The following is a 17236-nucleotide window of genomic DNA, read 5'->3' as shown; positions in this document are numbered from 1 at the left end:
AGACCCCACTCGAGGCCCCGCGTCCAGTGAGGCTTTTATGGCCAGGACACCGTGACCCGGGAGGTAAGGTTCCTACCATGCAGGCCTTCAACCGCAGCTGGTAAAGGCCGGACAAAACCCGATTCACCTGCAGCCTACGTGCGCACTGCCCTACGATGTCTTCAAAGCAGAGCCACCACACTCGGAGGCTGGGGTCAAAGCCACGCCCGCCTGTGCCCCAAAGTCTGTCCACTACCCCCTCTCTTTCCTGTGCCTCCAACCTGTCCCTCCTCACTTGTTCCAGCGGAAAACGGTGCCCAGCCCCAGCCCGGCACGCGCCACGGAACCGTGAACTTCCTCTGACCCCGTCGTGTCCACCCACCTGTCTCCTCAGAGCCACGCTTCTTTCTAGAGTAGTTCACGCCGGCCACACCTCACGTCGTGCTCTCCACCAACCGCCCGCTCCCTGGGCAGCGGGCTGGCTTCCGGCCCACCCGCCTCCCCTGCCCGACGCTGCTCGGGCAACAACGGGCCAAGCGCCAGCAGCGTCTACCTGCCCTTGACCTTGGTCCATCTGCCGGGGGCCATCACGGCGGCCTCTGACGGCCCTCTCCACCCCGGCTTCTCTGCACACCGCCTCCTCCGGGCCTCCACCTACCTCTACGGCTACTCCGGTCCCGCTGACTTCTTTTCTCGTCCTGAGTGCCACGGCACCCACTGGGGCCCAAACTCCACTCACCTCGGACACCCTTTCAGAACAAGGCGGTCTACAAATAGAGGCACACACTGCTCCACCTGCTTTTCTCAAGGCACGCTCTCGTCCTGGGTGACCTCCCTTGCGACTTGAACTAGCTTTACCTGACTACCCGGCACCAGTCACCGAACATGTGTCACTCCTCTCCACTCGAAAGTCACAGAGGTGCCTCTGCCTCCCACACGCTCTCGTTAACACCGCATCCCTCATACCTAGCAGAAGTCTGGCCTGTCGCAGGCTTGACGCATAGGTTAGCGACTAGATGAAGCAAAGGTTAAGTACATTTACAGTTACCACCAGTGAGAAAAGCATTGAAAAGAAAGAGCAAGGTGCTATAAGGGAGACGGGTGGTTAGAGATCTCTCAGAAGCAGTTCTATTTCGTGCCCGGAGGGTAAGAATGAGCCAGTGGAGAGCAGACGATTCCAGGCAGTGGGAACAGCATGTGTGAGGGCCCAGGGGCAGCAGGTGTGAAAGAAGCTCGTGCCAAGGAAGCGTTACGGGCAGAGAGATTTGGGGCGCCCCCTGCCGGTGGCCACACACAGAAGGAGCTGGGGAGGGGTCACCAGAGGTGACGCGGTGCCCGTCCAGGTCCCGAGCAGGATGATGGCAGCTGAACCAGCGATTACAGAGGGGAGGGAGCGAGAAGGGAGACTCGAGACGTTCTGGTGGCAGAACTGACTTGCTCTAACCATCAAGCCGATGTGGAAAGTATGGCAGAGAGACCGGAAGAACAAGTCCTGGGACTTTGGCTTGAGCAGCCGAGGGGCTGATGGTGCCCCCGGAGGATGGGGAGAAGGGGTTTTTGTGAGTGGGGGCACAGGCTCCGAACTCCGTAACCCTGGGGCACCCGAGACGAGACGCCAGCGGACACCCGGCCATGGTGGTCTGTGCTAGACAGAGGGAAATGGGAGCGGTTACGGGACCGGATGGGCCACCCCAGGGCGAATGCCCAGGACGAGGGCCTGGGGCCAAGATGGGGAGACAGGAAGAACCAGACAGGAAGATGAGAAGAAGCCAGAAGTGGGAGGAATCAAAATCCCACAGTGGAGCAGGTTCTTGGCCACGCCCTCCATCTACCCCCATCCCTCCTCCTGTGCCTCCCGTGCAGAAGGGACCGCCAGCTACCGAGGCCAGAGACCAGGAGTCACCTCGACTGTCCTCACACCAGCCGCTCACCGAAACCGGTCAAGCCAAATGTGGACACGTCTTCCGCGTGGCCCCCTGCTCCGTGGCTCAGTTTGGGCACCCAGGGCGCCCTCACCTGGATTCTGCAGTAACCTCCTGCCGGTTGCGGCCTCCCTCTGCCACCCACCCCCCACCCCCAGTGTTCCTCCCACACTGGCCCGTGGTCCCGGGGTGGGGGTTAATGGGTGTTTCTGAAAGACCCTACTCAACAAGTTCCTTGTTCCTATACTTCAGACTGTTCCATTTCTCCTGCAGCTTGTAGGCCGTGGTCCAGATCCCTCAGCCCAGGAGTATAGCCGGTGACGCAGAACTCAGGCCCGAGTCGGAAACTCCTGCCACTCGCGAGCTGTGTGACCCGGACGGAGTCCACTCCCCTGACTGCTGCAAGTCTCGGCTGCCTCCCCTGTAGACGTGACCGACCTCAGAGAAGCAGGAGGTGCCTGGAGAACATTCCAGCGCCAATGAAGGGGCCTCTGGCCCTCCCGCCCACTGAAGCTCCAACTACAGAACAGGTGCACCTCGTCAAAGACACAAGGCCCTCAGGTCCCTGCCCTTTCCTGTCCGCCCGGAAAGCCGGCCCTCTTCCAGCCATCCTGGCAAACACCTCTTGGCGTTTAAAATCCTCACTCCTGGGGCGTCTGGGTGGCTCATTCGGTTAAGCGTCCGACTTGGGCTCAGGTCATGATCTTGTGAGTTCAAGCCTCACAAGCCTCATATCGGGCTCTGTGCTGTCAGCTCGGAACCTGGGGCCTGCTTCAGATCCCCTGTTCCCCTCTCTCCGTCCCACCTGCTCGTACTCTGGCTCTCTCTCAGAAGCAAATAAAACGTTAAAAAAATAAGTCTTCACTTCTTCACCTAACTACCTCTTCTTAGGTCCCGGTGTCCACCCTGCCTCCACACTCGGTGGGCCAGCCCCTCCTCTAGGCTTCAGATCGTCTAGGCCAGATCCTGGGACAATGTTACCTCTATTCTGGGTCTCTTCCCAGAGTGCAGAGCGCCCCTGGGCACATCTCCCCAGCATCTGGCACACGTGCAGGACCCTCAGAGCCACTGCCTGGTGTCTCTGGACCCTGTGACCACCAGCTCAGACGATTTCCTCTGCTCCCCCCCACCCCCCCATCGCTCCGACCCGTGTTGGCCTGAAAACGGTGCCTGGCAACTGTGTAATAAACTATGTAGCAAACACCCCCTCAGTGAGTGATACAGTTACCCGCAAGGACGGGTCACGCCCACAACGAAAGAGGCGGCGAGCCAAGTGTGAGCAATACTTTGCGGGGATTCGGCCGCACCGGTCCCGCCAATTCTCTGACCTATAAGGGCAGCTGTTCAACACGATGTCATGCTGGTGTCTAAGCACGCAGTTCTGGGTGGGGGCTGCTTTTTAAACTAAAAACAAACAACATCATTTTCATGAACCTGAGTTTTCAAATTTGGTATTAGTAAAGGTAACCCAAAGCTAAACGTTCAGAATTTTTAAAACATTGATGCTTTGGACTTTCAGTTTACCTGTCTTTTAATTCAAAAACTTAAACTGAGAGTGAGGTTTTAAGTGAGCAAAATGATCTCGAGGGGACAAGAGACACTTGGGGAACTTCATTCAATGGTCAGGGCCACACTAGTAACACAGGGTTTCACTTCCAAATCAAGGCCTAGAAAGACCTCTATTTAAAAAGACTATGTTGGGGGCGCCTGGGTGGCTCAGTCGGTTGGGCGTCCGACTTTGGCTCAGGTCACGATCTCGCGGTCTGTGGGTTCGAGCCCCGCGTCGGGCTCTGTGCTGACTGCTCAGAGCCTGGAGCCTGTTTCACATTCTGTGTCTCCCTCTCTCTCTGACCCTCCCCCGTTCATGCTCTGTCTCTCTCTGTCTCAAAAAAAATAAATAAACGTTAAAAAAAAAAAATTAAAAAAAAAATAAAAAGACTATGTTCTCGTCTAAAACGGTAAAGGCAGGCGCCAGAGAAAGGCAGAAAATGCACACATGAGCTTCTCAGCAACTTGAGACGAGGCCCGTTATGGCTGCTGATCCCTGCCACCGGCCTCGGTCCGCGGTGTCGGCAGAGCGTGGGGCCGCTCGCTGGTGGGCGTCTCACAGTATCTGGTCGCCCACGACCCTGAAAGGACCTCGAACTATTTTACCCTAATGTTTAATTTGTTCGTCCATACAAACGTATGTGGACGGTGAGAAGTCAGGGGGGGGCCTGCAGCCCCACCGTCCGTGAGGGCACACTTAGAATCTGAAAGCACAAAAATGGAATTTATAATCATCGATCTCTTAAAACTGCCATCGGCAGTTTTTTTTGAAAAGTAACAACTGTACCATTTGGTGCCAGAATGCTTGACCCGCTCTTCCAGGGGATGATCTCAGGACACGAGAGGTCTAAGAGATTCTCACATCCCTCGCATCTGCGTGGGGCAAAATACGGGTGCTACTAAATTTAACTTCTGTATTTGAGTCAGTTCTTTGGAAACGCACTTGCAGGAACCAAAACGGGGGGAGGAACTTGTTTTAACGTTCACATCGGTAGCCAGACGATGAATGAGAACTGTATCCAGTGTACCTACGAAAGGTGTCGGAGACCCAGCCCCGTATTAGGCACGCGGCACGGTCCCAACACTCATCGGAACAAATCAAGACAATCCTACTCTAACGCGCACTAAAACGTTGCCGACAGTTAAGAGCAGACTCGGAAACAAATATTCAACAGCCGTGAATTCCCAGAAACAATCTTTAACATCGAAAGGTGTCTCCACGTACCTCCATCACGTGGTAACGACACATTAGTGCTGGTTCCGCTACTGGGTGGTGGAACCAATCTGTTCATTGTTCTAGAGCGTCTGGAGATTTTTAGAAAAATTCCAGGAAGTCCACAGGTGGACAGGGAGCATGCGATCCTTGGGTCTTCCTCCTCCAGGGGACTGCGGCTCACTGCCCCGGCAGGGCCTGGAGTGGTCTGGGCAGATGGGGACCCCCTCCTGTCTACAGCCTCTCCCGCACACCTGCTCCCCTCTCACCTTGACGGGCTCGCTGGGCGCACGGTCCCCCTGCCCTCGGCTGGGCCCTGGTGCTCGGTGAAGAAAGGGGACGTGCGTTAGGTAACTGCCGAGGACCTAGACATACACTGATCTTCCGGGTTTCGTAATTACAGCGGCAGCAACACGGGTGCGGCCAGATGCAGGCTCACAGACCCTCACGCGTGACACTCGCGATAACCCTGGTAGAGCCAAGGGTCACAAGCGGCTTCTCCTGGAGCTCCCAGCTCTTGTGAGGACTCAAGACAAGGGGCGCCCTCAGGTCATGATCTCATGGTTGGTGGGTTTGAGCCCCGCATTGGGCTCTGTGCTGACAGTTTGGAGCCTGCTAGGAATTCTCTTTCCCTCTCTCCCTGCCCCTCCCCTGCTTGCACTTTCTCTTTCTCTCCAAATAAATAAACTTAAAAAAAAAAAAAAAAAAAAGACTCAAGATAAAAACAAAACAAAACAGGACAAGACTATTCTGCACAACAAAACACCTCCCTCCACGACCCACAGGCCCCAACCCACAGGTCCTAAAACAGCACTAAACACAGAGATTATGACTGGTGGATAAAAGTTACAAGAAGATTAAACAACTACCATCTACCAGACACGATGCTCGCGTCCACATGGAACTTCCGGGACCAAAGCAAAACCCATTCAGCGTTTCTGAAGCCAGAACATCGTCATCTCGGTTGGAGGCCTGGCTAAGGGAAAAGTTTCCCCCTTAGTTACAACAACAAGGAAGGAAGATTTCGGTGGCTCTGAGAAGATGGAGGGAGACCCCCACGGGCCTGTGACGGACCCGAAGCCCTCCCGCAGCACTGGCCAGCCTCCCCTGGGTGAATCTGTCCAAGCCAACGGTGGCCACCGAGTTCAAGCGGGCTTCTATGAAGACAGGACTGGGGGGGGGGGGGGGGCGCGTAGAGGGAGGGTCCTCTAGCAACAGTTAGAACTTGCTCCTTGCACTTCTCACGCTTTCTCTGGTGGAGCCCAGCCTTCCAGAGCTGTCAGTGGCCACCTGGTGCTCATGGTGGTCAGAAGGACACGGAAGGCACAGAGCCGGGGTCACGGGCGGGGGGCCACGCACCGCCCTTCGGCAGACACACAGCCTGCCGTCCGCCCCCTGGGAGTCCAGACACGCTGCCTAGAACTTGAGGTTACAGTCCCCCGTAGCTGGCTCGCTGCTGGTGTATCTCACAAGGTCAAGACTGTCAAAGCAGATTTGGAAGAAAACTGTCCTCTGGATTACAGCAGACTCTCTATTTAGCCTCTGGGAACTCTGCTCCTCCTCTGATGCTTCTGGAAGCCCTTCTCTACCCCAGCCTCTCCCCTTGAACCCCAGAACCTGCATGGATTCTCCGTGCTGCTTCCCTAACACTCCGGGGCCCTTGGATGCGCACGTCCTCCCTAGCTCTGTGTTCTCTCACCATGAGGGTACGCGCTGTGTGTTAGCACGCCAGAGACACCCGGAAGCCTAGAAACTGCTGCATCCGTTCTTCTGAGAAGTCACTGGAAACACTAAAGCCCCACGTTTTCACTCAAAACCTCCTTGGGGTTGGAACCCGTAACACTTATCGGGGAGAAAGACATTTTGCTGCAGAAACACCACGCACGGCTGCCGAGACCAGAGTTAGCCACGGTGCACGGACGGAAGGCCCTGTAAGGACAGGGAGAGATGGAGAACCCTGACCCTTGGTTCTGCCGACTAACCCAACCACGGGGAGGTGAACGAGCTCGCTCCCTGCCAGTGTGAGGTCACCTAGGAGTGGCTCTGTACGGGGCGCTGCTGGCACGGAAACGCACCTGGTCCGCACATCATGAAGATCAGGGTCCTACAAGAAGATCATCTGTGCTGCCAGCGAGGGGAGACCCGCCCCGTCCCCTTTCAGTCGCTCACCCCACAACTTACTGACCGTGTGCGGACCAGCACGGTCCCTGCTCTCAAAGAGCTCAGTCTGGAACTCTCTAAAGCGATCAAGAATCCAGAAGAGTTGGGGGGGAGGAATTTCAAGAGGGCCCTCGATGCTGGGGCAAAGTCCGAAAGATCAAGCACTAACCTTTCAGCCCGTTAGCTCAAAACTACCTCCCACTTCTGTCTCCCTCGCCCCATGTCCTGGACTCGGGCAGGACTCCCCGAGGCCAAGGGGGACCGCATCAGACAGTGTCTTCCTCTGGACTCTCCCGTGGAGGGCGCATTCCGGCTCGGGTACAGTCCGGCCCCCACCCCGGCACCCAGCGCTCCCCACACACTTCCTTCACCGGATGCGACCCAGAGCTGATGGTGCGGATCGTGACCTGGGTAAAGATGGGCATGCTCCTTGAACTGAGTTTTAAAAAACTTTCGACATGCATGCAGGTCTCAGCATTAACACGCTTCAAGAATCACTAACGGAAACTGTGAGAGATGAACCTGACTATCTTGGGATTTCACTACTTGACAATTTCACTGTGTGATCACCAGGCTGGGGATACTCCTTCCGGGCAGGGCTTTTGGAGGGCCTCCAGCCGTGGCTAGGCTGTATTTGAAACCAGGGCCGAGGGTTCAGACCACAAGGCTCAGCTGTCTGGAGCTCAATTTTGGGTTCCAGGTGCAAATTCGACCCAACACCGCACTCCATCTTGGTCTCAGTTGCGCCGTCGGGCCTCGTGGATGGTTCCACGGTCTCCAGTTCCAACGGAAAAGCCAGGCAACTATACAGGTACATAAATTCCAAACAGAAGGTATAATGCTGAGACCAGCACGTGGGAGGAAGGTGTAATTATCTGTTCTCCGGAAGTTCGTGGCTTAGGAAGAGAAACAATCCCTTTCTGGAATCCCAGGTGCAGAGGTGGCTCAGAGACGGGGGAGACACTGCTGGCTCCCAGCATTCCCCTGGAGGACTGTGTATCAAAACGGCACTACTGGAAAAGGTAGGGACGTACCTTTTACCGTGCAGGGCTGGAAGTGCTATGCGTAAAGTCAGAAGCAATGTGTATGCGGTAGCAATTGTATCGTTTGTGCACTCAAACAGCTGCCTTGAAGTATAATAAAAATGAGCATGAAATGAAAGGTTCATGCAGGTCTATGAGCAAAACAGAAACAGAAACCCAGAAACCAGCCCCACGCCCACGTCTACCCTGCCCTCCCCGCCCCCCTCCCACCAGGCCCCCCCCACCCCCGAGAGTTCTTCCTGTGGACTTAAAACCCTTCTGTTGAGAAGACCTACAGGCTTTATACATTCACCTGGTGGCTCATGAAGACCAGAAACACTGTCATAGAAAGAAGCTCTCTGAATATTCTGAATCTCTAAAGCAGAGAAACAGCAAAAACAGAACAGAAGAGCAGATACACAAATACTTCAGTTAGTGTGAGAGACATTTGACATCACAAGTCAACTTTGAAATCGGGCTACAACACGGCCCCTGTGACATTACTGCCCAGAGAATTTGCACTTCTGGACAAAGTTCTCTACTAAGTAATCTTCCAAACGTCCCCACGCCCGAGGGTCAGCAACAGATCGTATCAGCATTACGGGATTATGTAAACGCGGGATGAAATTTAAAAGAAACAAGGCAGTACTGGAATTGTTCATAAAATTATCTTGCAGTTAGCAAATCGGGACGAGACTGCGGAAGTTCGAGCACTCTGCTAAGTGTACACGTTAAGCGGCTTTTACAGTCAAAGATGCACACCGCCGCGTAATTTGACTTCCAATGCAGATTTTGGAAACATATTGGCTTCAAATACAAATTAGCAATAGTTACTAAGGAAAACAAAATTCAAGATCTGTTGTAGCAAAACGTTAAAAGAACTTCAAATCATAAGGTGATACTTCTGGATCATACCCATTACTCACGGAAAATACCCCAGGAGGCACATTTACATGAAAATGCAATCATTAGCTTTTTAAATTTCTGGATACAAGCCCCAAGGAGTGGCAAGAAGTCGCGTGCAGCTGGTACAGAAATCCCGAAACATCTTTTAGCAAAAAGGAGGGCGCTAGGAATCTCTAGGGCAGGGCTGCCGTCAGAAATCTTACACTGCTCCTGGTTTGGCCTTGAGTGAACTCCATAAAAGCCTAAAAGCCTATTTTAACCAAAATATTCTATACTCTAGGGACTGTGCCTTCACAGGCAAGCTCGACTCATACATCTTGCTTTCATGGTCGGCTGCTCATTGTCTGCTTTTGCATTAACGTGGCTACGAAAAGAGAAAAAACAAGGACTTGTTTTTTTCCAGGGCTATTTTCTTTTCCTACAGAAAAGCTCCCCTCTCCCGAGATCCCTACACCCACAGTGAGCACTGGTGAATTTTCTGCCCTAGAACCCCCGTCAAACGCTGTGCCTGGTGCTGACTTTTTGTACGAAACACGCAAACCTCGGAACCGGACAAACACGGTTCCGCCGTCCTGCCTGACCTTCACCCGGAAGATCGGCTCCCCTTCACCACCGACAGCGAGAGACTTCTGCGATCCCGTCGCTCAGATTAAAGTACATCGCCGTCCATCTAAGCCGATGGACAACACGACTTATGCTAACAGCAGCATCATCAGGACACCAAACACATGGGATTATTCCAGAGCAGATGCTAGCATGGCCAGATCAAGCTTGGGGCACACCTGACCTTCCCGGGGGTTCCGAGCCACGGACCGAGTGCAGATGGACGGGGTTCGGGCCGGGGCCAGAAGAGTCTGCAAGGCTGCTGGTGTTTCTGGAATTAAATACCCTAACTTCTCCATGGACAGAGAACACAGAGGCAGGTAAGGACCCTCCAGACACGGTCCTACCTGTCGGACACACCACCTGGGCTACGGAACACGCGTGGACGCCTGCAGTCCAGGCCCTGCCAGATCCTACCCTCCTAACACCGCTGACCCACAACTGCCCGACGCTCCCCCACCTGGGGACGGCGAGGCGCAGAGCTAAAGGAGAAAGATGGATGGAGGAAGCCCAGGGAGGAAGCTGGAGCCAAGACAGAGGCTCGCGCATCCTGTTACCGCATCTGTGTGTATCCTGACTCTCCCACGAGGTCACAAGCTCTGGGGGCAGGGACACGTCCCTCATCGTCTCCACACGGACCTCACGGACGACCACGGTAAGCATGTGGTGGGAGGGAGTCCTGTATGAATGGGCCAGGTGTTTCCCACGATATCATTTCTGGTTAAGAAATTAAATAATGGGGCGCCTGGGTGGTTCAGTATGTTGAGCATTCAACTCTGGGCTTTGGCTCAGATCACGATCCTAGGGTTGTGGGATCGAGCTCTGCACTGGGCTCTGCACTGACAGTGGAGCCTGCTTGGGATATTCTCTCTCCGCCCTTCCCCACTCATTCTCAGTGTCTCAAAAAATAATAATGAAAAGAAGAAATTTAAAAAAATAAGAGAGTCAAGGGGGCGCCTGGGTGGCTCAGTTGGTTAAGCATCCAACTCAACTCGGGTCATGCTCTCGCAGTTCGTGGGTTCGAGCCCCACGCTGGGCTCTGTGCTGACGGCTCAGAGCCTGGAGCTGCTTCAGATTCTGTGTCTCCCTCTCTCTCTCCCAAAAATAAATAGATGTTAAAATAAATTTTAAAATTGTTTACAATAAAGAAGTAAATAAAGAGTCAAAAGTGGTTTGCAACATCAGGACCAGTACGTTCGCCCAGGACCTAATTTCTTTTGTTATACGGTCATTATTCCCTAAACACCTTCTCTCTTCATTCAAAATGGAGAAAATCAGTTTTTGAGGCTTCAATGGTAGAAATGCTGGTTTCCTCTGTGCTCTTCTCCTCACACTCAGCTCCCTGCCCCCAGGGTCCTTCATCCCAACCCACAGACCACTGCCAATTTGCCTCTTCACCTCCGTGCTTTCACCCCCACGCTGTCACCCCTGGCTCACAAACCTATGGAAGCCACTTCTCCAATGGAGTCAAGTCCTCCTGAGACTGGAGGTCAGGCTTCTCTGTGGCCCGGTTGCAGCCATGAGCCTCCCTTCGTGTCAGCTTTTGTGACTCAACACGCTGTTCCCTTCCAAGGACGAGGACAACTCCTCCGTGACAATCTGCCTCAGCACATGCCAAAGGGACCCCTTCCCTGTACCGAACGTGCCCAGAGACTCCTTCCCTACCATTCGCGTGGCATCCGTCACAGCTGTGGTCTGGGTGCATCTGTCTCTGTTTCCTGTGCTCAGAGCTCTTACGGGGGCGCCAGGAGGGCACAGTGGCTCTGCTCCCCCAGCCACGGTGCCCGGGTCAGTCTCCGCCAAGGGGACGGGCGGCCCGACTCCTCTCGTCTCTCTGGGATGCGTCCCTCGCACATCACCCCCTGCGAGTGCGGGACTTCGCGGGCCTCGTGACAACCAGAGCTCGGAGGGGGTCCGTCCACTCCGGCTCTGGAGTCTCGTGTCCTGTGCTACCGTCTCCTCGCGACAGGCCCGGGGCCCCCTCGTCTGTTCGGTGCGGCCTCGACCGCCCAGGCCGCTGCGCTAACCGGGAGCACTCAGCATCTGGTGCAAGACTCTCCCCCACAGGCACCAAGACCACCTAACCTCCCCCCAAGCCCCTCCTCTCGCCCGGTCTCGGGCGCACGATCTCTCCCGGGACCCACGTGTGCCGAGCAGCAGCCCACGCCGGCGGGGCCCTCACGCTCACTGCAGCTGCCGGACGTGATCGCTCCAGACCGGAGCTCCTATCCTTCCCTCCTCACGTTCTCCTGTTCCTTCTGCCTCAATACTCCTCGCCCCTTCTTTTTTGCTTCCTGGGTTTCTTTCTATCTCCGAGGAGGGGGCTGGATGACAAGGTCTGGAGATACTCCAGAGAAGGTGGGGGTGAGCCAGGCTCCTGAGGAGGCTGGCCTCGGGCCAGTTCCAGGGTGAAGGGCCCGCGGGGCCTGGGGCCGAGTGAAGACGTGGGGTACAATCAGGATGTAGGCAGCAGCGAGAGCAAAGCTCTGGAAAGCACCGGCCCCCCCTGCGCACGGACACGCGGACGTTTCGTTTCCCTGGTACTCGTAGCACCTTCTAGTCTATGACGAGACACCCGAGGCTCATGTAAATACAAGATCTCGGAGGGCTGACGGAAATAAAAACAACTACTCTCTATGCAGGGCATTTGAACTGTTCACCAGCTACTGCGTGTGTGTTGGGGTGGGGGGGGGCGCAGCTCACGGACCTGTATGCGACCCAGAGTGAGTGTACAGGGCCTTTCTGGTTTTGCGTCCCCAGTACCCCTGGATAGGAACCACACTGGGCCCTGGGTGGCCTGAGGCACGTGTGCAGTTCTTTCCGGCCCTGTGCCTAGAATGTTCCACACTTCCCACAGCATCTGACCAGGAAGGCAGACGTTCTGTTTCCCAGGGTAAATTCCGATGTAGCGGCAGCCCTGCTCTAGGGAAAGCAAGTTTTAAAGTAAAATATACGTACACGGATCTAATGTAAAAGGACCATATAGGAGCCTTCCCTGGAAAAGTTTCGGGACAAGCTGAACTCCAGGCGGAAGCGTGTTCTTACCGTCCTTCCAAAGCTCTGCCACGAATCTGTCCGACGACTGATGCAGGAGGGTGGCCACGTTGTCGTTCAGCGGGTCCATGTTCTTCATCAGCCACTCGTCTGCCTTGTAGTCCACCTGGCCGTGGCGGGCCACACGAGGGGGGAAACGCGGACACACACACAAAACAAGAAACGCTTTCAGCCTTAACCCAGAACGTTCTCGGGGACAATCTGAAAGGTGGGTTGTCTCGAGGGCCACGCAGTGGTGACGCACACGGTGTTTAGGGTCTGCGAACGTCTACCCGCACGTTTGTCACCAGCGCCATCAGATGCAGCGAAATCTCAAGCTACCGTTAACCGTTACACAGCCCGTACCTTCCCCGCGTAGTGGATGATGCAGAAGTCTGCTTTGTCTTTCAGTTGCCGGGGTTTCTGAAACTTGGAGTGGGAGCCTTGCTCTTGAACTAGTTTTTCGACAAAGGTCTTATCCGTGGCCTTCGGGAACCAGCACTCTTCGTCCAGAAGGGCCAGCACGCCGGGGGGGTTGGCCTGATAATGAGAACGGACAAGTTCACCGTCACTCACTTTCAACACCAGGATGCCCCTCTGCACTTGGCAGGTTAGTTTCCAGGATGAGGAAGACTTTTCTGAAGCTATGGAAACCAAACTGCTAGGACAGAAGGTAGCGGAGGGATTCTCTCCGTCTCAAAAAAAAAACAAAACAAAAAACTGAAGAGAAACAGAACGAAAGTGAACCTCAACTGGATGGAATGCTTCCGACATCTCACATCCTAACTGATTTAAGTTCCTCTTTAAGGGACGGTTAAATAAAACGTATCACTTAGCGCCCGGTCAAACGGCAAGACTAGTAAGCATTAAGCGGAAAATATCAAAGGGGGACAAATAATTTACCAGTCACTTTATGTATTTGACCAACGCAAGAGTCGCTACTTTATTTCACTCAACTGGTTCACTGAAGAAAGGCCCAGAAACAAAGGCAGATAGTGGACTGTGGGAGGCCTGGGGTCTCTGGGACGATGACAGCGTTGGAGTCAGGCAGTGGAGATGATGTACGATGCTGTGAGCATCGAAACCCACTGAGCCGTATCCCACAAAACGGTGGATTTCAGGGCACGTGAGAAGGTCTCAATCAAGAAAAAGTGCCCAGAGTCGGTGCACGGACTTCCCTTCTGGAGGAAGGCGGAGGGCCCAGGAAAGGGACATGAGACACTCCAAACGTGCTGGCCTAGGTCGCCGCCGCTGGGTCATCCCGCACTGCCACACCACACCGCAAGTACACGTCAGTGACATGAGACTAAATGCGGCAAGTCTAGGGCGAGCCTACGTGATCAGCCTTGGGAATCCATATCCAGGAGCAGCTTTCCTACGTTTATCGGGAAAGCTGGCTCCGTACAAATACTGCTTAAAAAGTGACAGAGATTAAAGCATACGGGAAACATGTAACCACATGGTCAGAGGAAGGTGGCCGGACAAAGTGCCAGCAGGTAGAAGCTGGGAGAACCCTGTAATGGGCCCCGACCAAGGGCTCACTAGTTTGCGGCTCTCGGAGGGTTTGGAGCAGCTAAAGGAACACTGGAATCGAAGGCAAGCAGGATCAGGTAATCTTCCAGAAGCAAAGGTTCAGAGCCGTAGGTGACTGAACGTACCCCACTCACCGGACGACTCTGAGGTTCCGCATTAATGAGGACACATCCATCTTTGTACTCTAGTTCTTACGTTTCAATCCCTTTCAGTGAAAACACTGCTAAATTCTGAAACAGGATCCCCAATGTAATTTAACCTTTTCTAAATGGCTCAGTGACAGCACGACTATGAATATCCACGATTATGGCTCCTTTTTACTTCTGCTACTTCATCCCTCAATGTCAAGTTCTGTGTTATCACTGCTCCTTTAGGTCGGGGGTTTCTAAAGAGCCGGAAGTCTGGGAGACAGCTTTCGGACTGCCAGGGAAAACACAGAACACACGGCCGAGTCACGGACATCTGTTGGGAGACCATAAGCGCACGAGTTACGTGTGGTCTTGTGTATTTCTGCGGGAACACTAAACCAGAAGAAAAGGACCTCTGCTACGTGCTAGGACTGCTATTAAAAGTACATCTACCCCCAAACCCCTGGAAGAGTCAAATCAGGAAAAACCCTGCCCAAATAAGAACATCCTTGTGCTCACAAGGATGAGCTTTAGTTATGGGAACAAGGGGTCTAAATGCCGTGACTTGCTCCCGGATGACCTGGGCGGCCCTGTGTGGCCCAGGCAGGGGGTGAGGGCACGGTGGAGGGGGGCCTGCAAGCGGCAGGCTCACACACGAGAGGGCGGAGGAAGGGCCTTCCCTGGCTGCTTACTTACTTTTCAAACAGGTATTTCATCAAAGCATCTCTTTTCTACGACGTTTATGTGAGAAAATTATCTTAAAGCTAATTAGGCTGAGGGCGCCCGGGCAGCTCAGCCGGTGGAGCACGCGACTCTTGATGTCAGGGTCGCAAATTCGAGCTCCACACTGGGCGTGGAGCCTACTTAAGAAAAGACCCCTTAGGTGGGCTAGGTGCCCTCGGGGACGACGCTGTGGGAACGACCGCCGCGCTGCCGGAGCGCGCCCTTACGGGTCTCTCGATGAGGTCGATGCAGGGCTGCAGGTCAAGGCCAAAGTCGATGAAGCTCCACTCGATGCCCTCGCGCTGGTACTCCTCCTGCTCCAGCACGAACATCGTGTGGTTAAAGAGCTGCTGCAGCTTCTCGTTGGTGTAGTTGATGCAGAGCTGCTCGAAGGAGTTCAGCTGCACGGGGCGGGATGTGGGATGTGGGGAGGGAGGGGGAGAGAGAGAACGGGAATCACCGATCAGCCGCTACCGACACCCGCCACGGGAAGTTCTCAGGGACCAGCTGCAGCATGGGCTGTGTGTGAGGAGGGGCCCTGAGTGGAGGGGCCTCGGCCTCTCACCGCACCAGCCGCGGGGGACCTTCCCGGAATGCGCAGAGCAGGGAAACACTAAACTCTGTGCGCTCAGCGCGTCATCTACGTGGGAAACACCTCCGTGCCATTCTGAATGGTTACCAAACAGAAGCGAAGGGATAAGCGAGACAGGGAGAAAGAGAAAAGGCAGAAAATCAAAGAGGCGTGGGAAGGTCAGAGGCCACGGGGCCGAGTGTCCGGAAGCCTTGTGGACGGACTCCTGTTCCCGCTCTTCTCTTCAGCCACAGGCTCTGGAGCAACTTAGGTCCTCTTGGCTTCGGGGGGTGGTGGACGAGACCTTGGCCAGGCCCGATGAGGGTGCTCGGGGAGCGGGAGGCTCCAGCCGCCTGGCGGCGCGTTCCCTCCTCTTAAACAAGGGTCTGTCCTCTGCCAGTGTCAACACAGTGGTGACGGAGGGGGACCACGCTCCTCGTGGCGAGCACGGAGCGCACAGAACCGTCGAATCAACAGCCGCACACCCGACGGGGACGCCACCTCGCGCGTTCATTAGACGTCAGGACGGGAACTGGATCGTCTTCTCACACGTTCTAGACACCGCTGTCTCCTTCTTCGGGAACTCGCCGGTTTGTCTATGATGCTGCCGAGGGGAAGGATGGATGGATGGGTGGATAGGAAGAATTTTTAAGCACAATCACCTTAGGTGCTAGAAGTTCTCAACCTTTTCCCCCTGAGCCTCCATGCTGTTCGCGAGAAGCACGTGTCCATAAATAACTGCTCTCATTATGAAAAGTGATCTTCAATTAGGGAACGTGTACTCCGTCTCCAAGGAGATTTATAGTCTGAAAAAGCTGTTCCAATCCTCTCCCCGTGGGGGTGTTCTACTGCTTGAGAATGCGGTCACACTTGGAGGGCAGGAACGCGGTGTTCGTCCTGCTCAGCACCGTTATTTCCCGGGAATATTTGCAGACTGCCCGGTTGTGCGTATTCGCGTTTAGGTAAATGGATTTTGTTCTACCGTGGGATGAGGAGACCCTACTGCTTTATGCAGCTTGGGCAACTATGTGGGATGGCATTTTTTTTTTAAAAAAAATTGAGTTCCTAACTTGTCTTCCACATTTAAACTACAACTACGTTTTCATATAATCAGTACTTAAAATGGTAATGCGTGGTGTACAATTAAAAGTGGACGAAGAGGGGAGCCTGGGGGGCTCAGTTGGGTAAGCCTCTGACTCTTCATTTCAGCTCAGGTCACGATTTCACAGTTCCTGGGTTCAAGCCCCGTGTTGGGCTCCGCACTGATGGTGTGGAGCCTGCTTGGGATTCCCTCTCTCTGCCCCTCCCCTGCTCTCTCTCTCTCTCTCAAGGTAAATAAATTTAAAAAATGGGCAAAGAGCCACATGAGAAGTCTCACTCACGTCACCTACTTGTTCTATGGTTAGCCACTGTCCCCTGCTTCTCGTGATCCTTCCAGAGATGTTCTGTGCACTCACATGTGTGTGTTACCTTGATTTTTTTTTTTAACTTGATCTGTCCTGGAGTCTTTCCACAGGAGGATATAAAGCCAGCTCCTTTTTCATACTGGGTGTACAGGACCCAATATATCCAGTGTATGGATATACTGTAATTCCCTGAACCAATTTCCTAATGGTGGACATTTAGGTTTTTTCCATTCTTTCCCCAGCACAAATAACACTCGCTACCACAACCCTGCATTTTTACCTTCTCCATTTTTCTATGGTCCATATATTCATAGGTCAAGACCATACTTCTTGAAGTACAGTTTAACTTTACATAATGTTTCACTTCTTTTAATATCCTTTTCATTCCTTTTTCAGAATTTTACGATCTGTTCTTTATTTTCCATTAATTCAACTTTCAAATTAGTTTTAGAAGAAGGTTGCCTAGTCTCCCCCCACCCTTAAAATTCC

At 53.9% G+C, this 17236-nt stretch overlaps 1 protein-coding gene across 7 annotated transcripts in view; it reads right to left on the bottom strand.

The window, feature by feature from the left end:
- Nucleotides 1-17236, bottom strand: part of MYH10 (myosin heavy chain 10) — a 129895-nt gene that overhangs the window by 41312 nt on the left and 71347 nt on the right. For 4 of the 7 annotated variants that reach the window (XM_053892662.1, XM_053892663.1, XM_053892664.1 and 1 more), the window contains 4 exons: nucleotides 14998-15171; nucleotides 12753-12926; nucleotides 12399-12513; nucleotides 8158-8220 (listed from right to left, as the gene is read on the bottom strand). In XM_053892662.1, coding sequence (XP_053748637.1) covers nucleotides 8158-8220; nucleotides 12399-12513; nucleotides 12753-12926; nucleotides 14998-15171 — 526 coding nt within the window. The remainder of the gene's footprint in view (nucleotides 1-8157; nucleotides 8221-12398; nucleotides 12514-12752; nucleotides 12927-14997; nucleotides 15172-17236) is intronic. The other 3 variants (XM_053892665.1, XM_053892666.1, XM_053892668.1) reach the window with 1 other exon arrangement.

The sequence above is a fragment of the Panthera pardus genome, unplaced genomic scaffold, assembly GCF_024362965.1.
Source record: "Panthera pardus isolate Hobbes unplaced genomic scaffold, ASM2436296v1 HiC_scaffold_3, whole genome shotgun sequence".
In the NCBI taxonomy this organism is placed as follows: Eukaryota; Metazoa; Chordata; class Mammalia; order Carnivora; family Felidae; genus Panthera; species Panthera pardus.
The sequence above is the reverse complement of the archived record's forward strand: the minus strand, read 5'-3'. Positions and strand labels throughout refer to the sequence as shown.